General features: G+C 39.4%; 3 protein-coding genes and 1 long non-coding RNA gene across 8 annotated transcripts in view; 2 read left to right on the top strand and 2 right to left on the bottom strand.

Annotated features, from left to right (window-relative positions):
- The window catches only part of cenpp (centromere protein P), an 83,776-nt gene extending 77,105 nt beyond the window's left edge, over positions 1–6,671 (bottom strand). Inside the window, exons 1-5 of one of the 5 annotated variants that reach the window (XM_063910669.1) lie at positions 6,542–6,671; positions 5,469–5,621; positions 5,132–5,286; positions 4,422–4,510; positions 1,951–2,039 (exon numbers count right to left, since the gene is read on the bottom strand). In XM_063910669.1, the coding sequence (XP_063766739.1) occupies positions 1,951–2,039; positions 4,422–4,510; positions 5,132–5,286; positions 5,469–5,620 (485 nt within the window). In that variant the 5' untranslated portion in view covers position 5,621; positions 6,542–6,671. Of the gene's footprint in view, positions 1–1,950; positions 2,040–4,421; positions 4,511–5,131; positions 5,287–5,468; positions 5,640–6,084; positions 6,388–6,541 lie in introns of those variants that run through there. The other 4 variants (XM_063910670.1, XM_063910668.1, XM_063910671.1 and 1 more) reach the window with 4 other exon arrangements.
- Positions 6,513–17,582, top strand: nol8 (nucleolar protein 8). Its single transcript, XM_063910658.1, is given in 19 exon segments — positions 6,513–6,695; positions 7,667–7,814; positions 8,211–8,273; positions 8,542–8,620; positions 8,747–8,903; positions 9,618–9,931; positions 10,176–10,441; positions 10,985–11,625; positions 11,628–12,356; positions 13,011–13,184; positions 13,741–13,848; positions 13,958–14,051; positions 14,731–14,878; positions 14,965–15,048; positions 15,837–16,141; positions 16,220–16,361; positions 16,510–16,571; positions 16,726–16,808; positions 17,154–17,582. Coding segments are annotated over 18 exon segments (3,630 nt in total). The 5' UTR covers positions 6,513–6,695; positions 7,667–7,693; the 3' UTR covers positions 17,214–17,582.
- LOC134882755 (uncharacterized) lies at positions 13,103–18,673 on the bottom strand. Its single transcript, XR_010168191.1, has 3 exons — positions 18,342–18,673; positions 13,933–14,017; positions 13,103–13,819 (listed from the first exon to the last, which is right to left on the bottom strand). It is a non-coding gene; the product is annotated as an uncharacterized LOC134882755 (long non-coding RNA).
- gpr37l1a (G protein-coupled receptor 37 like 1a) lies at positions 17,802–24,079 on the top strand. Its single transcript, XM_063910662.1, has 2 exons — positions 17,802–18,739; positions 21,476–24,079. The coding sequence occupies exons 1-2, from the start codon at positions 18,083–18,085 to the stop codon at positions 22,448–22,450; spliced, it is 1,632 nt and encodes a 543-aa protein (XP_063766732.1). The 5' UTR covers positions 17,802–18,082; the 3' UTR covers positions 22,451–24,079.
- The last annotated feature ends 3,566 nt before the right edge of the window (positions 24,080–27,645 follow it).

The following is a 27,645-nucleotide window of genomic DNA, read 5'->3' on the forward strand; positions in this document are numbered from 1 at the left end:
TTTTTAAGTAAAGCCCTAGAAGAAATTAAGAGACCACTTCAGCATTATCAGTTTCTCTTGTTTTATTTTTTATGGGTACGTCTTTGAGTTAAATCATTTTAGTTTTTTTCATTGTATTCTCTAAACTACTGGCAATTTTTCTCTGTTTTGGAATTCAACAAACAGTGGAATGGCTGCCATACATGTAGAGATAAAGATTTAGAAAAAATCTGAGTGGTCTGTTAATTTTTTCCAGAGCTGTATATTATTCCCCTTGTAGCACTTTGGGATTACGTTTAGTTTATGTGCTGACTCGTCATTAATAATCCACTTGCTTTATTCACAGTGAATCATTTTGCCCTGCAGTGTAAAAAGCACCGGGTAGAAAATGAATGATTAACATTATTGCTGACTAAACCTCCAAGGACCAGACTGAGCCCAGATATTTTCCTCAGCAACAGCTGGAGGAGGACAGGTGAAATGCAGCCGGTGTGAGTGTAACGAGTTACAGTAAATGTGTGCCGGGAGAAAGGCTTATTGTTTGTGAGTAAAGAGCAGACGGAGAACGAGAGGAGGTGTAACTGAGGGAGTTCAGCCATTTGCATTTTCACATTTTCTGCTTTAATAAACACTTAAACTAAACAGGCAGCTTCATCCTGACAGGAATCATATCCAAAATGAAATATGGAGAGCTGGACAGAGACAAACTGACAGTGTAAATAATTAACAATTCACTGTCCGCCGGGTTTCAGTCCAGAAACACCGGTCATAACGAACCAATTACTTTATCTATTACAGTCAACTCCAAACAGATACGTAAATCACATTTCATTAACTTCAGTTATACAGACTCAATATTCCACATTGCCCAAAGTATGTGGACACAGGAAAATTAGATAGTATTAATATGTGATTTACTATGGGCACTAATCTGATGCTATGTTAACTTTCTGGTTTTAGTTTTTCCCCCAGATGTTAGAACCTTGTTGAAGGGATTTGATCCCGATCAGCCACAAGAGCATCAGGGATGTCCAACATGACACGGGCTAGGGCTGCACGATTTGAAAAAATAACCAATTGCAATTATTCTGACTGAACTTGCAATTGTGACATGAACAATAATATTTTTTTAACCATAAGTCGCATCATATTAAAATATATGATAAATTGATCATGGTGGGATTTCGTAAGAACATCTGTACCAAACAAAGATGTTTTATTAAAGCTTTTGGATTTTGTTTGTATATAATGTTTGACGTCACTGCAGCACCACAATATTTGATCTATATTTTGTCACAGTCATAGTAAACACAGAAACGCGAATTAGGTGAGCATGTCTATAAGTGGGATTCACCTGTTGATCGCTTTCTTTTCTCCTTTCTTTGAATCACATTTTCATCTAGAGAATCCACTTTTGAACTGTTCTTGGACAATTCTTGGGATTTCTTGTCTCCTGGCTGCGGCTCAATTACTAAGCATTGTCCCCTCTTCCTGGCCCCTTTGGCTTTATTGACTTAAAAAGCATCACAAGTGCCTCAGCAACAGAAACCATGCACAATTTCCCTGACTGCTATTATCTTAAAAAGCATTTGGTGATCTTGATTGTAAAGGGCTTTAATGTGGAAGACATTTAATAATATAGATTTTTTGTCCCAGACTCAGCTTTAAGATGTCACCAAGACAGGACCGTCTCAACACTTGTGCAGAGTAGCTCACATGATGTTTCATCACATTCACAGTCAGAGAGTATACATAATGTGAGCATACCTTTAGTGTTTACTGAAGGCTTAGTTTATAAAACTCTTTGCACTGATGCATTTCCACACAATTCCTTTGATTCATTTATGCAGATCTTAAGTAATCACTCATTCATTACTAAGGTAAAAGCATCACCAAGAGTTTGATCCCTCTGGTTATTCCAGATCGTTGGAGATGATGAGGCAGAACTTGAACAGTGTTGTTAGTTCTTACCCAGAGAGGAAACTGCTGAATGTCTGCAGATCACTGCTGTCCATCACCACGTTCAGATCACTGACGGTCCTCTTCAGTTGCTCACCCCTCTGCAGGACAAACACACAATCAACGACTCATTTTCTGTAAACCAGTTGGTTTTCAGAGTACATTTGAATGATCTTTTCATGCAGAGTGAGCGGGAACAGACAAAAAGATATAAGATAAGATATACATGTACAATATTGTATGCATGTTTTCTTGTATTGTCTCTGTATGCAGTATTCTACAGTGGTGCTGGCTGTAGATTGTTGAAGTAGAATGCAGCTTTTTGTAGCACTTCTTTTTTACATTTTCTCTCTGTGTACTGAATAATCAAACAAGATACCGTATTTATATTAGTGATCTTTAGTGTCGGTGAGTATGTTTCTGAACTTGGAAAAAGAGCCAGCTTTGTCTTTGTATAATGCTAAGCTAGGCTAACCGCATCCAGTGCTTTAACACAGAGACAGAAAAGGTTGAGCTTTCCGTTTAAATATCCTTCTCCAGATTTTAGGAGTCATAAATTATATCAGGACAACATCTGTACAACACTAACAAAAGATTGTAATGGAACTGGATGTTGTACTTGCTCTCATCATGTTCAATAAAAAAAACCATGTATTAAAGGAACTGTAAAGAGGGAAGAAAAAAATGAAGTACGGGTATGTTTATAAAATGACTGTTTCAAAAAGGACAAAGCCAAATAAGGAATGTCTTTATCAAAACAAGATAAGACGCAAGTAGATCAACTATAATGTTTAATGATAGCCAGGCAGGAGAGATTCAGAGATCCAGCTGTTCTGGAGGCCAATCCAGGCAGAATCAGAACCAGAAGACTGCTGGCCCAACATAAAGCAGGTTTACAGATTTCCCTACAATAAAATAAAATGACTTTACATAATAGGATATTGGCTGCTTTTGAAGGTCACCCATCATTCTGTGAACATTTGTGTGTGCTTCTGAATGGCCCAATGGGGAAATCCATCCTTTCTTTGGTAAAGACCTAAATCAATAAAAAAAAGGTTAAGTACTTTGAGTTGAGATTAAATGTCTTTTGAGATTTATAATCTTCAACAATGCTTTCTTTGGTGTGAATGATTTAGAAATCAGAATTTCAATAGTTGCTGTGAAGTAAAGATCATGTATAGGTGCTTGTTTGGACACAATTTAACGAAGAAGGGTTCTGCAGAAAATCATGTTTATATTTCTCCAAGTAAGGTATAAATAAAATGATCGTTATTGCATTGTTACCGTTTCTCGGGCATCATATTTCAAAGGATACCCAGCTCTAACTGGAGGGAATGTTACAACATATTTATTGTGCACGAAACAATAAGAAGTGTTGAATGTAAAGAAAGGGAGTTCTCTAATATGAATTTTGACTTAGTTGGAGTGAATATAAAACGACAAACATCAGATCCCAAATCGGAGGGGCGATTGTTCAGTCCCAGGTCCCTACAGTCAACATCTTTAAGTATTTTTGGCAAAAATGCTGAACCCCAAATTGGTCCCCTATTCATGCTGTGTGATTTCTTTAAAAGTCTTTGTAAGTTTTAATAAAATTGCAGCCTAATGTAATGCAATGTTTGGAAGGGCTGAGCAGTTATTGTTGCCAGCAGCGTGATTTAACCAAATACTACTTGAAACAAGTTCTTCCTCCAAGACGGATTGAATTACATTAAAGAAGCATTTTTTTCAAGTGTATTCCTGGTAGCTGCTGTGAGGTCTGAGGAGCTGACAGAATGAAATGAGTGCATTTTATTCGTGATCAGTGAACCCCTGAACGTAGCTCTCTGTCACCCTCTGATGGCTGGTTAATGAGAGTGCGTTACCTGTTCTGGTCTATCAGTATCAATAAAAATAAGAGGCACCCTCAATTAAAAGATCAATAGGCACTAAAGTGTGTGTAAGCAAAGAGTACAACTGTGTGAATGCATTAATGTGTTATTAATGATACAGGTCTAAACAATAGTCTCTGAAATCTGGAGCAGAGCTCGATACGACTGTTGACATTTTCTTTCTTTTTATAAAGTTTATTAGACAAAGCTTTTGACTGGAGTCCCTATTTTTTAAAACCCATTTTTGAGGCCAATACTGATATATGTGATAACCCGGATAATATTTGCCGCTTATCATAAGTATACTAGCCAAGTTGCTGAAAAAAAGATAAAGTGAGGATACACAGAAAATAAAAGAAATATGAATTGCTTATCTGTCTTTTAACACTGAAAAGAAGAGACAGTCCAAAAACAACAATAGAGAGAAATGGATTAAAACCACAAATACTAATATGCAGTTTTTGTCTCTTTAACAGAAACATTATGCTTGAAAACATTCAGAAAGAATAAAAGATCAAATCAAATCAACTCCATTTGTCAGGTGCCTTGGTGAGGGCCACATCGGAACAGAGATTCTTTGTCTCTGCAAAAGATTACTTGAACATGTCTCACCTTGACCTCAGAGTGCTGGAACTCCACCTCGAAGACTAGATCAGAGCAGACACCCGATACACAGAGCTGCTGGACCAGCTTCATCTTGTCTATGAGATTCAAACACACCAGTGTGAGTATATCATTACATCAGAGACCCATTTAAAAAACATGTGTTCTGGGAGTTTTCTTGTAAATAAAACAAAACTTAAGTTTACATCCTGTGTTTCTCATCAAAACAAATTGTGCATGTCCTTAAGGTGTAGCAAACGTGCATTTTATTCTTCGGAAATGTTTCCCAAAGCATATGTTTTAAATATTTAAAATCTTGTATTGGTTAAAGTCATGTTGACATTATAACATTCTGCATTTTCCCTGACATTATTTGTTTGCTATTTTTTTTGCTGTGTTATAGCTGCCAGATGTGGATCACTGTCATGTGATTCACCAATGGTCAATATAAAAATAAAATGTCTTATCAAAACATTGCTCGACAGCACTACTGACGGTCAAATACTCCACAGGGTACCTTTACATTTTCAAAACGTGTGGCCAAGATAATAATTATAAGACCATGAACAAGGCGACAACCTTTAATAATGATTTGGATTCAAATTCATTAAATAATATACTGTACATATAGAACGTAATGTTCACATTCATTTTCTGATTCACTAATTAATCATTTAATCTATAAAAGGCTGTGGATGTAGATAGTGCAGTGCTCTTACTCCTTTGCAGAGTCTTTCTGGTGCAGCTGTTCAGAATGATGCCATTCATATGCGTCTGCAGCTTCAGATCCTCCTCCAGCTCCTCCACCTCCTCCTTCAGCCCGGACAGCACATTTTCTTTCTCTGCTCCCGGTTTCTGTCCGAAGATATACAACCTGTTGAGACAGACGACATGCCATTCATTAACTGTCATGACGGTTGAGCACTTTTTGAACATGTTCTACCTAATTCGATGCTTCTAAACCACCCAGTTATACTTGTAAGTGGACACATATTACAGGTTGAAAAGTGAAAAAACGATGAGCGATTTCAACTTTTAAAACATAACAAAACTCACATTGCATCCTGCATATGTCCTCTGAAGTTGAACGATATGTCGTTGTGGTTGTCCTGCTGTTGCAAGTCTTCAACTTCAGCCTGAAGCTGCTCGATCTGGGCCTCCAGCACTCGCACCTCCTCAATGTTCTCCTCGCTCATCTTCTCCATCATCCTGAGGGACAAAGACAGACTGAATAAATAAAATCATTTAGTTCTCTAAGATCACTGTCACCATGACATTAGTATTATACTTTATGTGTATTAAATACTCTGTAACAAATAAAATACCTGTGTTCTGACTTCAGTAAAAGTTCAAAAGTATCAGCATCATAATATAACTTGAGCATCCATTATTCAAAATGGTCAGAATTGTCTACTTAGCTAAACTTAAAAATAGACAGGCTTTTTTCCCCCACTTTGTTTAACATAAGTTGTGGATGCATTTCTCCTCTTCTCAAAACTTTAATGGAAATATTTCATTTATAAAATGAATTCGCTGTGAAAGGGGCTAACGTTTATTTATTTTTATTTTCCACTAGTTACTTTAGTGCACTCTAGCTAGCTAAAATTACGACGGCTTCAAAAAGGGGAATACAATAGTTCACGTCAAATTGCCACGTCTTAAGTTAACTTACCATACGGTGGTTTTTGTTATAATGTAAAAATAATTAAATAAAAGTTGAATGTAAGTGTATTTCACCCTCTTATCCTCACTCTTCTTTCGGACGACCAAAACAGTTTGGAGCCTCGCGCCCTCTGGACTCCACCACTTTTTGGCTAGAGCAGGGGGGAGTGACTATTTCTGTGAGAAAGCGTCACACAGTTTGCTTACTTTAAAATTTAATCCCTGCTAATTTTGCTTTAAATATATTAATTTTAAAAGCATATTAGTGATATATCATGGTTAATATGCACTTAATAAAAAGCTGTCCAAGATGGAAATGATGAGATTCCCCTTTACATCGAAAGCCGTATCTGTCACAGCTGTTGGTAATCTGGAATGATTACACGTTTTTTGAGCTAATTAATCAAGATACAAATACATTTCTAAATTGATTAACAGTGATAAATACATTTTATTTATTTATTTACCAGTATCCACTTCTGCGCTTAATTTAGAGCGGTTGTTGAATCTCACACAGTGGAACGTTTCGCTTCTGCGGAAGGGAACAAGCGCGGAAGGGAAAGCCTGCAGGAGTGCAAACCCGGACAGACTAAACGGGTACACCAGCTGGATACATGTGAGGTAAACATTTGTTGGCTTTTCTGTCGATATAAGTTAAACCAGTGGTTTGATCGTGAACCTTGGGTTCAGTTATTGGTGAATTTATTTAGATAAAGTAGTTTATTTAGACTGTGTGCCGCTGTCTTAGTTCCTCTTAAAGACATGTATACACAGGGGTTGTCTCACTAGCTGCTGGCTCACACTCACCTGCAAATTGCATTAGCTATATTTGCTGAAACGCATTGTTAAAAAACTTCTATCGAAACTGTATATACTGACCTATAGCGTATTCATGGTATATTACTGTTTATACCTTACATGTCACAACTTTAGTCTATGCACGTTTAATGTCATACATTCATCAGTTTTTCTGTATGTAATGTCTACTTTTAGCATGTAAATGCTTAAACCCTCTCTGTGTATGGTAAACTTATACTCACACTGCCTACTGTAACTATTACTGTTTGATCAATTATTTTTTTGTATTAAAAGGGCAGAGTCAGCATGCAGCATGGTCCCAATACAGTTTACTTAACAATCGAATGAATACGTAGAATACAGTATAGAAATAAAAAAATAAAAAATCAACGTTAGTTACCCAAGTTCTAGGGTAGGCTCAAATGAAGTGAATACATATGTTCACTGTGTTTCAGGCTTTCAACTTAAATTTGCTTCTTAAACCCCAAAAAAGGATTGAATGTGCATAAATATTGACCAAGAAATGTATAATATACAGATTTCATTTTTGTAAAACAAAAAAGGTGCATATCCCCAGAGTGCAGAACATGAAGTTAAGTGTAATGAAAAATGTAGAAATGCCAATTAATCTATTCTCAAAATTGTCATTGATTACATTTCTGCTTGATCGACTTATCATGGACCTTAAAAAATGGCATTTTACATTACATTAAATTTAGCAGTAGCACCCATGCATGTTGTTTTGATGATTTACTGGACAGAGGACTGACTGCTGGTGTTTGTTGTGTGCGCAGGGACAGTGTTGTCGCGGATACTGAGAGATGCAGCGGCTTTACGTTGGCGGGTTGAGCCACACAATCACTCAGAAGGATCTCAAGGATCGGTTCGGAAAGTTTGGACAAGTGGAGGATGTGGAGCTCCGGACCAGGACGGACGACGAGGGTGAGGAGTTCATTTCATGGTTGGACACTCAGCCATTATAATCACACTTAGATTTTTAGATTACATTTAATTCTCCTCACTATTATTCTGTATTTTATGTTGCACACGTTCTAATATCCACCCTTGTCAGTCACAATTTTGTGATATTTACAAAAAAAACGTTTGCATTTGCATTTAGGGAAGCTCTTATAGGAACTTTAGTTATATGCATTTTGTAGTAAATGGTGTTATTAAAAATGACCATTATTATCTTGTATAAATGTTTGAAGGCCACTTTTTTAGTATTGGTTTTGCTATAAATAATGATAATTTGTATTTATTATTATTATTATTATTGTTATTATTGTTATGTATTATTTGTATTTTAACCTGAATGTGTTCTGATTCTTCTTGCAGGTGTTCCTTACAAAACCTTCAGCTATATTAACATCAACATTACAGACGCCGACCTAAAGAAATGTAAGTCCACTGAGCCATCTGCACTTTTGGTGTCATTCAGCCTTATTTGAATCAAAACAGGAAAAAATTCTTTCATTGTGGGTAGATAATATCCTTCATAGATAATGTTTTAAAATATTGAAACCACAAAAGAGTCAGATAAATGGCTGCACAATACTGGTTCTGGAAAATTATTAATAAATTGTGATTTCTTGTAGTGCCTTTACCATACCTGACGTCAGAGCTTGTGTTGTGTCATCAGTTTGAGATCAGTTTGTTTGCTCTGCAGGTATGACAGTGCTAAACAAATCCAAATGGAAAGGAGGAACTCTGCAGATAGAAACAGCTAAGGAGAGTTTCCTACACAGGTACAGTCATGTTGACCTCATCATAAAAGTCTTCTCAGTCTAACACTAAAACCAATATGGGGCAGGAGGAAGTTGATTTATTCAACCATCAAGTGGAACATTAGTTTGTAATATTTGTATCTTTAGACTGGCTGAGGAGCGGCAGATGGCCGAGCAGCAGCGCCTCCTGCAGCCCGCAGTGGAGGACCAGAAGCAGAAGATGCTGGACTCCCTGAGCAAAGCCGGCGTGGAAAACTTCACCATGAAGGCTGCGGTGCCCGGGACAGAAGTACCAGGACACGAGGTCCAGTCATTTACTGCTTCCTTCTGTCTGTTTGCACATCAGATCCAGTAGAAACCCTAGATATACTATTATTCTTTATTTTGGGGGGTTTGACTGCCAAAAAATAACTAATAGCTGGTCTGATAGAGTAAGTTATGTCTTACCCATCGCTCTGCCCAATTTAATATTTTCCTTAACTGGTTGAAGTGTTTTTAATAAACAAGTCTTTTTTTCACATCTAATGTAAGAAAATCCAGGCAAAAACATAGTTTTTCACGCAGTAGTTCCATGACGTGTCTCTTTTAAACGCTCTTGTCGCGTCAATAACTCTAAAATACATATCTAGGTGTTTCATTTCCTACACTTTGTCTACTTCAACTTGTATAATCTTCTGAAATTACTAAAAGTTAGATAAGATAATGCCTCATTTGCATTTATTTAAACGTACCATTTTTGAAAACGTGTAAGTAATTACCAGAAATAAACTTAAATTACTTACTCTATTCACCGGTAGTGTCTCCCATGAAAGCCCAAAAAAAACAGGAAGGATGAGATCCACCTGCTGTATTCACGGTAGCTTAAGATTCATTGGGAATAATTAATTAATTATCACATAATAAGACGTGCTGTTAGTGTCTACTATTGAGTTATGGCTGGGAAAATGACAACAGATGCATGGAGAAACTGAAATCTGAATGAAGGTGATGACTGTCTTTATGTGTGCTCTGCTCTCAGGACTGGGTGGTAAGTAAATTTGGACGCGTGCTGCCTGTGCTGCAGCTCAGGTCTCAGAAAGGCAGCCGAGTTCGAACCCTGAAGTACGACCCGTCCAAATACAGCCACAACATACGCAAGCTGGACCGCTCCTCCGCGGACCAGCCTGCCTCAGACCTGCCCATCCCTGTGAGTCAGCTGACCTGGGAACTGGAGGGAGGGGATGACGACATCAGCAAGAAAAGGCGCGGAGAGTTTCCCGCATACGAGCCGCCGAGACGCAAGAAGAGCAAGGCAGACGCCGTAAACTTGCAGAAAGCTGAGGGCAGAACCAGGTAAGCATTGGAGTTTTTCCGCTCATCCAAGAGGTCCACATGTTATTCTTCCACATGTTATTAGTTTGTTTCTATTAGGTCAACTTAAATCAAGATTACACTTTTGGTATTAACAGTATAAAGTTCCTTAAAGGTTAGCATAGAATAATATGAATATGTTTAGTTTACTCAGTATTTGAGTATAATTTACTTAATCCGATTGTTATATTGCATTATCGTCAGTCTCCATTCTTGTTCTCCTCAGATTGAAGCAGACCATTGACTCTCCTGCTCACACCGAGGCTACTCAGGTCATCAACGGACATAAACCCCCCAGCATAGTCAGACCAGCTCAGAGGAAGGGGCCGCCTCTGACTTTCAGTGACATCGATTCAGACGAGGACATCCGCAGAATTGTGGCAGTCCAGAGCACCTCCCATGATGCACTGCAGCAGGAAGAGGACGAAGATAAACTGGAAGTCGTCGGACTGGATTATTTGGTGACGCCGGGCCGTGCTCGTCAGCAGAAAGGTGATGGCCGTGTTTCAAACATTAATTCAATTTTTTGAGAATTATAAATCTTTTTTCTATTTTTCTTTAAAGGAGCTTCTAAAGCATCTTATACCAACATTTATTGGTTATTATTTCTTAAAAAATGGTGACGAAAATATATACAGAGTTGGACATGCTACAGTAAGAAAATTACTTTTTTGAACTCGTAACTATGTAATGAAGCAACTGCTGACATTTCTTGTTACTTATTTGCCTTCAAATAAAACACCAGTTAATCTTTGATCAAATAATAAAATATGGTCTTATTGATAGATATAACGAATAAAAATAAGGTGATAGAATGCAGAAAATAAATAATTTTCTTAAAGAATGATGAAATTACAAATGTTTAAGGTAAAAAAAAATCTTTTAGCAGGTAGTTTGTGAATATGTCCCAGTATTTTTATTTATTTATATATAGCAGTTACTTTAAAAAAGTAAGAAATGGATCATTTAAACAATCTATCAAAAAGAGTTTTTATAAATGTTGTTAAAATGGGAACAACTGTGCTGTGATTCCAGGAGGTCATGGTGATGAAGAGGAGAATGACTACGACTCTGCAGACACAGATGAACTGTTGGCCTCCAGGAAACCTCCTCCTCCGCCTCCTCCTCCTCGTTCTTCTTCTCCTCCTCCCCAGGAGAGACTGACCCTCACTGCAGGAAGCATCTCAGGGAACAACACAGAGAAGAAGAGAAAGACAAAGAAGAAAAGTAAAGCTGCAGAGGAAGAGGACGATTCTACAGATGCTGAAGAAAAATCCACTCAGAAGGGAGGGGATTCTGGGAAATGTAGTTCTAAGAAGATGAAAGTCCTCCCTGTTGTAAAACCATCTTCCTCAGAATCAGAAAGTAATGATGAGGATGAGGAGAAGTGTCAATCTGCTGATTCCAGTTCAGATTCTGATTATGAAGCCATGTTTTCTAATGTCACTCGTCTGGAGATCTCCCTGGCTGATCTGCAAAAGCTAGCTGAAGAGTTCCAGGAGACCTCTGAGACTACAGCTCCCAGCAGCCTCAGCACCTCTGAAAAAGAAACTAAGACCCCAAAGAAGGGCACCACGCCGGAGGAGATCCTCGCCGCCCTCATGCAGGACGACAGCAGCGAAGAGGAGGAGGAGGAGCAGCAGCAGCAGCAGAAGAAGAAGAAGAAGAAAAGAAAGCAGACGCTACAATGCAGCTGCTGCCGGCCTTCATGGGGACGAAGGCGCTGAATGAGGGGTCAGAAACAGAAGAGAGACAAGAGGAAGAAGAAGGAAGTGAGGTTAAGAAACTAAAGTTGGACCACAAAGCAACAGGCAGCAAATTGAATGGACACAAACACACTGAATCAGAGTCTACAGATAGCAGTGATGAAGAGGAGGAAGACACTGAAGAGCCAAATAAAAAGGTGGAATTGTTGAAGAACATGACTGAGAAAGTTGAATCAGTTTCCTCCTCCAGCAGTGAGGAGGAGGAGGAGGAGGATGAAGAAGAAGAGGAGGAAGAACCGGAGAAAAAGGGAAAAGTGTTTAAGAACATGGCTGAAAAAGCTCACTCCTCTAGCAGCGATGAAGAGGAGACAAAGGCAAATCAGACTGTTCTTACATCTAAAGCTGCAGCAGCCTCATCTTCATCCTCCAGCTCTTCCGATGAGGACGACGAGGAAGAGATAATTCCTGCTAAAAATGCAGTGAAAGCAGCACCTCCCCCTGCTTCTCACAGTGAGTCCTCCAGCGAGGAAGTGGAGGAGGAGGAGGAGAAAAAGCAGGCTCCTCTCCGGGTCCCGTTAGGAGCTAAGGAAGAAGAGGAGCGCCAGAGGAAGGCCAATGTGAGGAGGCTGGCAGCCGTCCAGCAGAGGCAGAAAGAGACGGAGGAACACAAGAAGCTCATCCAGGGAGCGCTGGCCAACCTGGTGAGAGAGAGGAGCAGCAGGACTGCTTGAGAGTCACGGGAGGAGGAGGAGGAGGAGGAGGAGGAGGAGGAGATGTGCAGTCCTCTCTTCTTGCAAGGGCGGTTTGGGGGTTCAGATTGGGCAAAAAGGGTTCAGGTCAAGACTTTAAGATGTTGGATTAATTGAGTCAAAATGTGTATTTGTTTTTACAGCAACAGATGAAGAGAATACACAAAATGTTGATAACATATATAAATATATATATATATATATAGAAATAAATAAAAATATTTATAAGTATCTCAGCTCTCAACAGTGAAGGTGAGGAAGAGTTTTTTTTAGGGATGCTAACGACAGAACACAAACAAATTATATAATATTAAGTAATTGAGCAACTATTTGAAAAATATATTATAATCATTAATAGACTTTCTTGGTGTTTTAGTTAGCAGACACAGAAACATTAGCATGCAGTCAGGATGTACCTTTCCAGTATTTGTTTGTGATGCAAAGCACAAGTTATTAAAATCATAATATTTCAAGTTAAAAAGATTGAAAACACAAAGATTTTCAGGATTAAGTTGAATCTCAATTGTTACCAATTCAATGTGTCCGTGTCAAACAGACGTACTATTAGCCTGGCAGCGTGTCTAACACACAGTGTTTCCTCATTAGGATGCTCCAGCAGCAGGAGCAGGGAAACACATCGTCTTTGGCTCTGATGATGAGGAGGCTGATGATGAGAAGCAGACAACTTCAGAAGCCATAACGCTAAAGAAAACGCTGTTCCAGGACAGCCAATCAGAGGACGAGGCACCAGGTCATAAGAAGGCCACAACAAAAGAAAAGGTGAGAGAAGAGTTACTGATGTTAGAAAATATTTAGACAAATGCATTTATTCCTTATCAAAAACAAAATTGAATCAGGAATACTTAGAAGATATGTTATGGATCATAGTGACTTGTGACAATAATTTAGATTTTCCAAAAATATCAATTCTGTATACCTGAAACGGTTTACCCTCATTTTGAATACAACTGTACCAGCTGCCTTTTCCCCCTTTTTTTAAATGTAAGAAATATGAATTATTGTTGATGTTTTCTACAGCCACTTTGCTGTTTTATGATACTAACCAATAATAGAAAATTAATTGTTGTCATGTCATTAACTTTTTATATATATATCTTTTAACAATAACCTTTAAATGTAATGTCCTCAAAGCTCTGTCATTTCCCCTATTTTACTGAATATTGATATTTTTCAAGTTATTGTCTAATCCCAGCATCTTGATGACACTAATGGAAACCTTTTCCTTTCTCGCGGAAGTAACACATTTGAAATTAGCTCTGTAATCGGCAGCTTTTTAACTGTGTGTGTTTGTGTGTGTCATCTGGTGCGTCTGAAGCCGTCGGGCACCAAGCTGTTTGGCGGCGATGAGGAGGATGCTGATGAAGAGGAGGATGGCAGCAGGTTTGACATCAGGCCTGAGTTTGAAGGCAGAGCAGGACACAAGGTGAGAAAAGGAGTTCACACGTATACCTGTTTTCATTATATTCAAGTATATTATTACAAATTATATCAATGGCAAATCTATAACTGTTGTTTGTTTGTGTGTTGTCCAGCTGATGGCACTGCAGTCTCGCTTCGGGACGGACGAGCGTTTCCGGATGGACTCTCGCTTCCTGGAGGAGAATGAGTACAAGGAGGAAGAGTCAGGTGAGGCTGAGGGAGCCGTTTGGGTATACTTTAGAGCTAGATAGGTTTCCTTCCCTTTTTTTTTTGCAGAGGTCTGGTATGTTCACTGTGCAAACTTTGCATTAATTGAAACCAAATATCTGTTGTGTTTTTACCTAGTATAAGGAACATTTGAAAACATCACTTAGAGAGACATAATGTTGCTCCAATGAGATGATGGTGTACAGTGGTGGAGGATACAATTCAACCAACCAGGAGGAAACAGTGTGTGATTTCCACAGGTGTATTCAGGTCAATGAATAAGGCTGATATTAAAACAGTCATTTCCTTATTGGTCCATTTGTCCTTCTCTCACACAAGATTTATTATGTTCTAACAAAATGTTCTTGTTTTTATCTCAAAAAGGTTTGTTAGGATATATGTTTGATATAGATTTTAAAGGCTCATTCTGTAGCGTCTCCAGCAGTGGAGCTAAGAAAATAAATGTTTTCCTTAGGGTGATATTTCAACTAGTCCTACGCTTAAAAATATGCATTTATGATGTATGAAAGTTGGGTTTAGTTCTATTTGAATCCTGCTGGATACATTTTGTGAGTGTGATATGCAGTGTTTGTCCATCTGGACATTTGTCACTTATTGCACTGAAGTAAAAGCTGTGGACTCCTTTTCCTGTTTTAATAAAGCGAGTGTTTGTGATCAGAGAAAAAAAAGAGCGGGATCGAGGAAGAGGAGGCTCTGGAGGAGGAGAGGAAGAAGAACCTGTCAATCCTGCAGAGCGTCCTCGGCAGTGGCCAGCAGACCAGTATTAGCAGCATCACCAAGACGGCCAGCAAGGCCAAAACCTTCAGGTAGCACACTGACTGACTCACATTCGCACAGTCTGGACACATTTCATATCAAATTATCTTCAAAATGATAAAATATGTGTTTGCAGAGACGTGTCAGCGCTGCACTACGACCCCAGCAAAGAAGAACACGCTGCGTTTGAGACCAAGACGGAGGAAACTAAGAAGGAGAGGTACGAACACAGAAACTCCATATCATCTGCTCTGATTCTGACCCTCATCCCTAGAAATATTTCATAGGTCACTTCAACAAAAAGAAACCAATAAGTCATCCAATCAAAATGTGCAAAAATGTAATCTTTACCGAGTCCTAAAACAAATAAATTACTTAGTAATTTCAAACTTCCGGATCCCTAATCTGGATTTCAATGGATTTTTTGAATGGGTTCATTGTTCATTGCCTGAAATAAATCTGTGGTTAACTAAGCTTAAGAGTTTGTCTTTTTCCATCCCTGGTCGAAGCTTTTACAGTACGTGCTTTAAAACGGCGGTTGCAAACAAGGGACTAAAAGGTTGAAGGGAACATTTAATGTCAACACACTTCAAAAGGATTGTTTAGTTTAAACTCATGGCAAAGTCAGTCTTCCCAACTTATCATATTACCACACTAAGAGGAAAGAGTTTTGTAGAGGAAGTAAGCCTACTAAATCTGTTTTCTGTAAGCTTAGTTGTTGTGACATGAAGTCATGTGACTGCGGTGTAGTACAATTATATTCTAACGTTTCTTTTTCACTTAAAAGTCATAAAAGTGGTTGGAAGTATTGTGTAAGCATTATAAATGTTTGCCTGCCAGAGAGCTTATTATCTGCAATAATCCCAAATCCAATAAATTAATATCAGTGGCTTTTTGTCGAAGCAATCAGGGTTATGATAACTTCCAGGTTGTCTTAAAATACATTTGTCTGCCTTTTTATTGTCCGCTCTATCTGATGTTCTGTCATGTGGTCTGATGCCTTCACAGTAAGGCAGCCAGGAGGAAGAAGAGGGAGGAGGCTCAGAAACTCCCGGAGGTTTCTAAGGAGATTTACTACGACGTGTCCGGTGACCTGAAGGCCGTGTTCGGTCAGACAAAGGAGGAAGAGGTTGTTGCAGAAAAAGAGGACACAAACTGGGACCAAGAGGAACAAAAAGAAGAAGAGGAGGAAGGAGGACAGGATGAACAGCCGACCCTCCTCTCAGCTGATCATGGCCCAGAGAAAGACGAGGCGTCAGGATTTAAGTTCTCCTTCTTTGGAGATGACGCAGAAACAGGAAGTGGCGAGACAGGTGGGTCTTATCTCAGATATTTACTTTGACTCTCACAGAGATGATTTTGTTTTGATGATTTTTATATTTCTCTGCCAGCAGAGTACAAGATAGAGAGCATCCAGGCACCAAAGGTGTCATGGCAACAAGACCTACGTTACCATGGCAGCAGCTCAGATGAGGAGGAGGAGGAGCAGGAGGAAGAGAAGACACAAAGCAACGTCATCGCCAAAACCCCAGAGTGAGAGAAATTAAGATTGCTTCCTGAAAACTGCTCCATGTATTCAAATTCCTTTTCAAAAGCTTAAAGGTGCATTCACCTGCATAAATTTGCCATCAGTCAGGTTGTCTGTTTCAGTAAGTTCTAAACTTTTTCTGTTTCTGTTCAGAGAGGAGACTCCCACAAAGACAGGTCTTTTCTTCTTCTACCTTGAAGACAGCAGACTGACCGGTAAGATGAAGATTACAAGAGAAGATCTTGAATGGATTTGTGTGATCCCACAGAGACTGTTCAGGGGTTTGCGTGGGGTAAAATCTACGTTACAGACAACAAAATGATTTTTAAAATGTTGTTCTGTTTTGTTTCTGTGTGTTTCCTCCCTCAGAGGGTCCCAAGTTGTTCTGCCGCTCCTCTCAGCTGGAGGAGCAGAAGGAGCAGTGGGAGGAGAGGAGGACCGAGCTTAGACAGGTAACTTTCAGTTTACATGAAATTTTCACAGGAACATTATGACACACTCTATTTCTAAGGTATTATATTTTATGTACAGTTGTTTTGGTTTCTGATCTTCTACTCAATAAAACAGCTGAATTTTATTTTGTGTTATCAATTTAGTTAGGTGTTGTTTAGGGCTTCCACGAGCGATTATTGGTGTTTTTTGATTAGTGTCCCAATTATCTAGTTTGTCAATAAAGTTATGTTAAAAATGTCCATCTCGTTTCCTTTTAGTTGAAGGTCTTGAAATTACAGAATTAACGCAACAGAACTGAATTGGAGAAGATTTGGTAAAGAAATGTCTACATTTTGTTTCCACAGGAGTATCGCAAGAAACACAAGGATGCCCGGAGGAAGCTGAAGTCCTCTGTAAAAAGCTGAGGATTATGGGAGGTGGAGTCTCATTGTTTGTGTTTCCCCTCACTGGTATGGACTTAAGAAATATGGATCTCCTTTGTGCTGTTTTGTGCCCAAAACTGTTTTTACCGTCGGCAGGAGAGACACCTAATGGGAAAGCTCAAGATCATCAGAGTATCAGATTTACTTTTTCACCTGGGAAGTACTGACAAGTTTTGTGTTCCTAACTTCCTCTTGGTCCGTATGGTTTGATTTTCCTGTTGGTTTACTTCTGCAAATAACCTTGTGGGCAATCAGCAGAATTAGCCAATCACAACTGCAGAGGGCCAATCCTGTTAATAAAAAGGAACAGTTTATTAACACTTTAATAAAAAACTTATGAGCAAACAATGTATTGCTTTTTTTTATTCTGTTGAATTCTCTTAATTTAATAAGATGATCAAATATATATGTTAGATTGTATCGTTTATTTAAACACAACAGTCTCCCTGATCCCTGAAATCACTTAATTTCACTGTATTTCATAGTTGTTTTGCTTCCATCCATGTTTTAATCCTTTCAATTTTATGGGAAAAAAGTCGTAGAAAATACCATAAAGTTAAACCTCAATGTGTTACATTTAGTGCTTATGTCCATTTTCACTTTTCAACTTCACTTTGCCTTTATTTTGAAATGTATAACCGGAAGTTCCGTGTTGTATTCATTAAGAACAACAAGTGCTGAAGCAGCAGACTCAAAACTTCTGCATCAGGACCGGACAGTGGTCGGACTCCGTTTAACGAACTTTTTTTTTTTTAAGTTTAAGTTAAATAAGTTGTTGCAGCACATGTCTGTGAAAGAGACGGATAACACAGAACTGTTATTTTTACTTAAACGGTAAAAAAAAAAAAAAAATGAGTCCGGTTTTGTTTCTTTTGCTGCTTTGTCTGCGGACCGCAGAGCTCCGTCACCGAGCCCACACACCCCGGGAGGATCAGCCGGGGTCGGAGATGCAGACGGAGGATGTTAGACCTCGGGAGCGGGGGACCAAGGATGTTCTCTCCTCGAATAGGACTTCTCTTGGCCAGTATGAAAGTTTAAAAGTTCCCGGCATGAAGCGGATTCCCCGGGGAGCAAAAGATGGCAATTTCAGAAAAAGAGACCCGAACTCACCGAGCAGTAACGGGCGACGGTACGACGATCCGAGCGGGTACTTCACCACCACCCCGCGGGCAGCCTCCTCAGCCCGGCCCGTTACTAACTCCTCGTCAGTCCGCGGGTCGGGGCTCCTCAATCCGCTGTTCCCGGTCACCGACGGCTCCTACGCAGCGTACGCGGTCATGCTGCTTGCGCTCGTGTTGTTCGCCACGGGCATCGTTGGGAACCTCGCGCTCATGTGCACTGTGTGGCACAACATGTACCTGAAAAGCGCTTGGAACTGCATCCTCGCGGGGCTGGCTTTCTGGGATTTCCTCGTGCTGTTCTTCTGCCTCCCCGTGGTCATCTTCCACGAGCTCACCTTGAAGAGGTTGCTAGGAGACCTGTCCTGTCGACTCGTGCCCTATCTGGAGGTGAGAAGGGGGAGTTGAATATGTGAAACGTTTGTCTACTAAAGTTTCATTTACTTATACATTTCTCTGCCGAAACTTACATTTTACTGTTGAAGTTGTGAGTAAATAGAGTCGAGCAACTTAAACTTTTCAACAAGAGTCTAAAACCCAAATATATTAAATCATTTTCTATAATCTTTAAAGAGAGAATAGCAGCAAATCCTCACAATAATTGTATCAAGTAGTTCTACTTGTGTATACACTGGTAACCCTGAGTTAAATATAAAACTTAGATGTCTTTGAGCCAAAAAGTGATGCAAAGAGATGTCAAACAAGTTAAACAGTTCAAACAAACTAAGTTGTGTGATGATAATTAAGTCTGCCATCACACTGTCAGTGCTGTTTTTATACTCCAATGTTAGACTCATTGTAAATGTTATTCAGTTTAATAAAGAGACACCAGGGTCGTGATGAATGGCCCATCTGTGTCTTGTTGCTGCTCAGTTTCAGACTCGGAGCACTAACAAACGTGCTGTTTATGGGCTGTTTGGCCTCTGAATCCATCTGTTATGAAGCAGCAGTGGAGGCCGGTGGGGCCCTGTATCAAGAGACTCTTCTTCCCCAGCTCACAATGAAATACATAGTTATCAAGGACCAAAGTTATATTTGGGGACATGGAAGGCAAGTTATGCTTTCCAGAGGGGGAGTTCACTTGCCACATTTTAAAACCAAATCATTTCTTGGTTATTTTATGACCCAGTATTTCTGCACAAGGATTTCACTTGCAATTCCCCTTAGCACTTATGAGACATTAAAACAACAAGGAAACTAGTGCTGCGATCATTTGAATTGATGAATCACACAATTACTTGTTGATGAATCATTTAGTGGTTTGTAAAATGTCAGAAATGTAAAATTAAAAAAATCCATATACATTTCCTAAAGCACAAGACATCACATCTTTTAATTTTCTGCTTTTTCTAAGAAATGTAAAAACCCAAAGATATTCAGAACAACATCTTGACAAAGAAAAGCTGCAAGCTGAAACTGTTTGACATTTTGGTTGGAGAAAAAAGTACTTTAAAAAAAAGGATGAATAGACTCCTAAAACAGTTTCTGGCTATTTATCTTTCCATTGAATTACCTATATTGTCAGCATTACTATTACCATCAAGTCTTTGGAAGGTTAAATATAATTTTGTGCTGCAACATTATCAGTTAATTTGCAGATTGAATTAATTGATAAAAGCATATAAAAAAATGCCTACATACAAATATTAGTTTAACTAACCTGCGCTGATTCACAGCTTCTCCACATGTTGATACTGTTAATATTGTAAACATCTTAGTGTGCACATGTACACACATGTATATATATTTCTAGACTTTTGTTATCTAATCACATTTTTAAAGCTGTGAAAAGTTCCTCCAGTCAGTATCTCAGTTTTGTGGCTGAGTTTCCTCCCAGGGTATTATGTAGATCCTCCCAGCCTCTTGGCTACCATTGTTTGGTTTTCAGTAGCTTCATCCCTCTTCTGTTTCATCATGTGGAGTCCTTGTTTTTGGCTCTTAACCACTTTCAAACGCCTACACAGCTCTAAATCACTGAAGTGGAGTTTTAGTCATTTGTAATAACAGCTTGTACGAAGCAGTCTTTAACAAGGTCAGTCTGCTGGCGTCCTCTTCTCTTTGTTGCTTCACCTATTTTCATGCAAATTAATGACTGAATTTCTTTCTAATTAATTAACATTCTCAAAAGTGTCTTTAGCAGTTTGTGGCCTCGTATTGAGCAGAGTTTAAAGCGGGTCGGGCTGCCAGCTGCCAGGGTCACTCTGGCCTGTGCTCTGTTAGTTAAACTATTTCCATGCTAATTAGCGCTCTGCTTCTGTCTTAATTATCTTCCGTTGTGTCTTAACTGTTTGAGGCCATTAAGCACTCTCAGAGGGAGGACAAGTCTCTGTAATGATAGTCTGTGTTTTTGGCTAAAACCACCAATGTTAATGGGCACGAGGCACCAATAACTGTCCCCAGTCTATCGGCTAAAAGCTGCAACAACATAATGGCTCTTTATTCCCTCTGTGGCTCCTTTTATTTCCCTGTTTCTGTATTCTAAAGCAGTTTCGTACAACCTTGTTATTACTGTAGTTGTGGCTAATTTCCCTGTAGGCTGGCACAATAAGGCAGAAGAAAGCCGTAAATCTGTTTTTTAAGCAACAAAACACCTTCCTGTGGTCTTTTTAAACCAGCTGTCTGCATGAAGGCGTGTTTTGTCTGAGTCGTGCTAACAGGTCACATCTGACTGAACTGAGATCAGCCGCATGAATGAATACAGTGAAAGTTAAAGTACTTAAAAATAGCTCTGCAAGGTTAAAGGAAAAGAAACATTTTTATGTTGTATTACATAGTTTTTAGATTATTATTATTTTAAAGATATTTGTTATCGGATAGGACAGTGGAGACTGACAAGGTGGGATCCGGAAAGGACCACGGGTCGGGAATCGAATCGGGTCGCCAGCGTAGGTGCAGGTGCCCAAGCCAGTCGCGCCACGGCCGGGGCCATTATTATTATTATTATTATAATTATTATTACTAATAATAATAATTATAATTATAATTATTATTATTATAATTATTATTATTAATAATAATAATTATAATAATAATAATAATAATAATTATTATTATTATTATTGTCCCCTTTAAGGAAATATAATGTACGTATTAACGTTCATCTCCATGCCTCTCTGTGTCTGTCAGGTGAGCTCTCTGGGTGTGGCCACATTCAGCCTCTGTGCTCTGAGCATTGATCGTTTTCATGCAGCCACCGGCCCCGTGCCCCTACAGACGCCGAGGGTGGAACCCTGCCAGTCCATCCTGTCCAAGCTGTCCGTCATCTGGGTGGGCTCCATGGTGCTGGCGGCCCCTGAGCTGCTGCTGTGGCAGCTGGTACAGGAGACCGTCAGCCTGCCGATGCTCCCCAGTGACCGGCAGGGAGGAGGCTCTCTGATGGCTGCCTTAAGGGCCCGATCAGAAGCGTTTAAGGTGGATCTATGTGTGCGAGAGCCGTCAGTGGAGCTCCCAGAGAACATCTACTCTCTGGTGCTGACCTACCACGAGGCCCGCATGTGGTGGATCTTCGGCTGCTACCTCTGTATGCCACTGCTCTTCACTCTGGCCTGCGACTTAGTTACGAGGCAGGTGGTGGCCCAGCGTCTCCCGCAGAAACCCGCCATCGCAAAGGTGATCGAAAGATGTTCGTCCTCATCAAAGAAGAAGCAGCACACAAGAGAGCAGAGGCTGCGCACGACTGTGATGTCTCTCACAGTCTTGTACGTCATATGTAACCTGCCAGAGAGCATCTGTAACATCACCCTGGCATACATCTCCGCCCAAGTGAATGCAGCTCTCCCGGCTCTGGTTCTGCCGGCGCTGAGTCTGGTGGGACAGTTCCTGCTGTTCGTGCGTTGCTCTGCAACGCCGGTGCTGCTGCTGTGCCTGTGTCGCTCGCTGGGCCAGGCCTTCATGGACTGCTGCTGCTGCTGCTGTGAGGAATGCCTCCCCGACGCCAACTCCTCCTCATCTGCCTCAACCACCGCCACCTCCAACCCCTCCTCACCCACATCGCCCACTCCCTCCTCACTGTCCCCTTCCAGCAAAGACGAGACGATGAAGAGCTTGTTGCCGATAGAACCATCAGTTTGCTATTCGACAGCTATCGGGACACCCTGCTGAGGTCCAGAACTGCATCTAGGTTTATCATTTAGGTTTATTTGTTTTGTCCATCATAGAGTGGAGCAGGGAAGACATCTTTTTGTAGGGTGACCCGGAAGTTAGCATCACCCTGGTTCCCTCAATAAAAAACGATGGGATTTTCCATTGGATTGTTGCAAAGAATTGGCGAATTAACTGACATATTTGATGCGGAGAAGAAAACATTTAAGGTTTTAAAGCTTGTGTCAACCTCAGACCTTATTTCAGGCATCCAGCCAAAACATCTTTACTTGGAGACGAGGGAACAGGAACTGCTAAATGCTTACACACACTTCCGGGTTTTTAGACTCATTCCTGCATCACTCTTTTTCTATCATTAATGAAAAAGTTGTACTCTCCAAGTGGATATGGGAGATCTGGGGGAAACAAGAACAAGTCTGATGTGTCAAGTAAAGTGTGTTTCTGAACCCATCAGATTTCGTTAAGTTCTTCCAGATCCCCAGAGCAGTAAGGCATCAGACAGGTTGGAGAGAAAAGTACACGCACACCTCAGCGTCAGTCTGTTTTTATGAACTCTGTAGCATTCAATAAGAAGGAGAATAGTATACATCTAACTTTTCCCTTTTTTTATACTAAGACAATGCCCGCATATACTAAACCAGCACCATAAAGAACTGGGTTTCCCAGTTTGATATGAACAATCTTAAAAGGTGTGCAAACCCAGATTTGATCACAAAACATCACCGTAACAACACTTTGGTCTATCTTCTGTCTATGTAAACAACTTGATTTGGCTCCAAAATATTTTTTCCAAGTTAAAGTTTGTCAAATGAAATGGATGTTGGCATTGTTTTCTTTTCCGAATTAAGTTTGTTTAACCAACAAATTATTTTGTTTATACTGTGTGTCTGACTGCTCGTGTTTTTGTATCCGTCTTCCTTTGTAGTGAAATCCCTGTTCGTCGAAATGTCAGCGATAGACCTGGCAAGTACAAAACCATATTATTAAAACTGATAGAAATGATGGACAAAACTACTGAAATATAAGTTGTTAGACTGGAATAATCCTCAGCCTGTGTAAACTGGTAGTGTAGAGCCACTGTGGTAGCAGAGACGTGTCTAGGGTTGGGGATGATAAACAATATAGAATGTCTGATTTAAGTGTTGGATTTATTCCTGTTATTTTAGGAGTCATGATTATTTTACAGGTGTTTTTTATGATATAGTTATTAATATGGATCTAATGCTCATTCCGAATATTAGCATTTTCTGCTCTAAGTACTGTATCAGATAGAAACACTTGACATTTGAGGGCTCTTTTGAGGGTTAAATTGAAATAGAAATACTACTTTTTTATCGGCAAACTGCTGTGAACTTATTGAAGTATGTTTTTAGTTTTTGTACAGGATTTTGCTGTTGCTGTGTAGACAGCAGTTAAATATGGGTAATGAAAAGGGGTCATATGAGATATAGGTCAAAATTATCAATCTATGAGAAACAAGTCAGTGTGACATTTGATTTGTTTTATTACCTGTTTGATAGTAAACTTTTCTTCAAGAAAAAACTGTTTGCATGTGAGTAAATTCCTATTCACACTGTGTTCACAAAGCCTTTTATACCACAAATTATTGGAATAAAAATGAGCGTAATGGCGTTACACTTCCATTCAGCAGAAAGCCTCTTCTTACTTCTCATTTAAAATAAATGAGTTTGATGATTATTTTAATTTGTTTTATTACATCTTTGAAAATAAATGTAGTTTATTATCTACATTTTAAGCAAATCCTATTGGAAAAAAAAAACAAGCCCTGAATTGATTCATATACGTATGTCTTCTTCTGGGCCAAAGAAGAAGGTAATGATGAGCCTCACTGCTCTGCTGAGTGATGTTGAACACACACACACGACACACACACACACACACACACACACACACACACACACACACACACACACACACACACACACACACACACACACACACACACACACACACACACACACACACACACACACACACACACACACACACACACACACACACACACAAGTTTATTTTGACCTTTGCTGTAGCTGGAAATACTCACTAGAATAGCAAATATGTATTATCTGCCAATGAAAATAGTCCCTATATAACATAACATTTGCTCCTGTGTGAGTAATGTTTGCTAAAATTGATAGTGACCAGCTGAAATCCCTTTGGTTGTAATTATGTTTTTAAATCTGAAAATATTCAGTCGAAAAAATTATGAGCTACGCAGAAAAAAAGTCAGTCAAGTCAAATCCTAGAAATCTGTGTGGTTTCCATAAAATGCTGGAATTTCCTCAAAGGAAACCTTGTAAACTAAACCTTTGTGGAAAAAACTGAAATGATTTTCTGCAGAGACGTCTTTATATTTTGTTGTAAAAACAGAATTGTAGTTTCATAAAGTATAAGATTTTCAAAACTGCAAACATCCTGGTCCAGTTAAAGAGTTTAGTCAAATGTTAAACAGCCAAGCATGAGCACAAAGAAAGTCAGAGAAAAGTCACACAGAAAAGTCGGAAAGAAGACAGAAAAAGAGGAAAAACAATAGGAGAACAAAACCATGGAGAGGACAAATGTTCTTTTACTATCCAACAAAGGAAAAACAGATAGAAGGGGGAGAAGAATGTTTCCTGATAGTGGGGGCTGCATTTGTTCCTTAACCATCATGTTCTTCAGTTACAATCTGAACACTTGTGGATTAATTTTATTTGGAAAAAGACGGCGGATGTTTACTGTGATCTCCGACAGAAGGAATGCTACGCAGCAGTGCTCTGGACACCCACTGCAGGAGAAAGCTGTGCACGACTGACTGTGACGCTCCTTTTTGTCATTATTCAATTATTGAAGGTCACAGCTTCACAATAACAGTTGGCCTTTGAGTTTCTGCAGACATAATTAACAAAGTTGCTCTGTGTGCAGTTGCTGTGGAGAGTAGACAGGAATTCCTCGTTTAACCAAGTACTTTCAACTGTTTCTAGACTCTTCAATGTTGATTTAAAAGATTAGCATTATTTTCTTCTAGCAAACCATTTTCTACAATATTTAAAACCACTTAAAATGTATAGCCAAACTAAGAATCCCTAAAGATACATTTTTCTAAAATGATAATATTTCCTGGGATCTTCAGATCTACTAACCCTGAGCTTATTGCATTTAAAAGATATTATGGATCAATACATTTATCTTGTGGGTCAATTTGAGTTTGTGTAATTTTGAAGATACTGTCTTTGAGTGTTCAAGGTACTATCCCGGGAACATTATATGGAATCTTAAATGGACTTTAAATAAATATAAATTGAAAAACGGAGACATATTGCTTAGGACACATCAATTTAGGAACAAGAAAGAAAGAAAATTAATAAATACAAAAATAATCAACTTTTCAGGCCACCTTGGCATGGCTGGTTTACAAAATTAGTCGATAGTTAATTTCCCTTGGTCTAATTCTGATTTTTGGCCCAAGGCTGACCCAAGTACTGCTCTCTGCCAGACTGCACACCCCTAAACCTGAGCCAATCCTGGCAGCTGTGTTAGGCCAGAGCCTGCTCGTATTAGGTCCTCTGGGAACAGAAAAAAAAATGCAAACACCCCGACACTGAAATGGCCTCAGTTGTTAGAAAAACGTTGATTATTATATAGTATTAGTACTTTAGGTGCATACCACTCATTTTAGGCCTAAGATCGTTTTTCTTTTTGGTTATAGTGTGCAGTTTTCTTTTTCTTAGATTAATCCAACACTATCATAATTATTTCCCAACATGTTTTTATAAAAGCGAACCCACTATCACTACAATGGGCACACATACAGCACAGTAGATGAAACTGATCCATGATCTCGCCATAACAATTGGGAAAACAAAAGAGAACCTTTTTTTTCCATTTAGCCTTTACATGTATTTCCTCTTGAAAAGGGCTTAACAGAGTAGGAATTTTCTTTGAGTGTAGATTTGTGTTATTTATTGACTGTACAACTTACTGTGAATTGTATGCTTTGGACACAATAAACAGTTGAAATTCACTCTCTGCTCCCCGCTTCCATGTTGAAGAAAAAACAGCAAAAGCATCAGGGACAGTGTTGAGGGGGTGGATGTTTAATCACAGACCGGAAATGCTCAAAAAAGGCCCAAAGACACAATTTCATTAAATAAAGTAAGAAGAAGCAGAATAGGGAGATTTTACTAGTTTATTTCAGTGGCGTGATCTTTTTGGAGTGGGTTAAGAAAAAGTTTTAGATGATTTCTGCTTCAATACTATAAAGGCATATAGCATTCATTTTCCTGGGGACACCTGCAGGCCCTTCACAGATGTGGCGGGCCCCTATTACACTCTCTGTTGTAAGTTTGAGCCTTCGATTTCTTTTGAGCTGAAAAATGTGTCCTCCCACGTCGCTGTGCATGGGCACAGAGAAGGAGGAGGGGAAGCTTCAATAAGGCCGGCTTTGTTCAGGCGTCCCCCTCTCCGGCTCAGAGAGAGAGAGACACTTGAACAAAGCTGCATATCAATCGCCGTCCACCAAGGGAGTTGCTAAGCTACACAACACCCACCGCCTCCCACCAGCTGCCCCCGTCACTGAGGAGAGAGAAAGAAGAAAGCGGGAAGAGATGCAGGGGAGGAAAACTGCTGCCGTCCTCCCAGATAAGCCAAAACTCCTTTTCTTGGTTGCCTTGACAGCCAGTGAAGACGCATGCGGCATGGTGGCCTCAAGTTAGCAATATGGCCTAAAACCAACAAGGTCCTGTGTTTTAACGCCACTGTATGTGGACTTCCAGCTGTGTACATGTCGGCCCCTCAGGTGCTCCCTCCCCAAAAAACAAACAAGTTGTAGGGCATTAAATAATCAAGATTAACTGATAATAATCTTAAAAGCAACACAGAGTCAAAGACTGTCTGGAATCACTGTCCTATAGGGCACTATGTTGTCTACAATGCTGACATCAAACTTGGAGATTGCTTTTCCCACAATTTACTTTACTTTAAATCTGCAGTTTTTCAAGTGTTTTTAAACCATTGGTCTCTATTCATTATTGAATGTATAAAAACTAACTTGCATAAAGACTTTTGTTACACTCTATGCTGCGATTAAAAACACATACTAAATGAATGCTTCATCACAAGTGAGGATAAGTAAAGAGGGAAACTTTGGAGATACAAGCAAGAGTATTGCTGTCGGGATATAAAAATAATTTCAA

The sequence above is a fragment of the Eleginops maclovinus genome, chromosome 20 (assembly GCF_036324505.1).
Source record: "Eleginops maclovinus isolate JMC-PN-2008 ecotype Puerto Natales chromosome 20, JC_Emac_rtc_rv5, whole genome shotgun sequence".
NCBI lineage: Eukaryota > Metazoa > Chordata > Actinopteri > Perciformes > Eleginopidae > Eleginops > Eleginops maclovinus.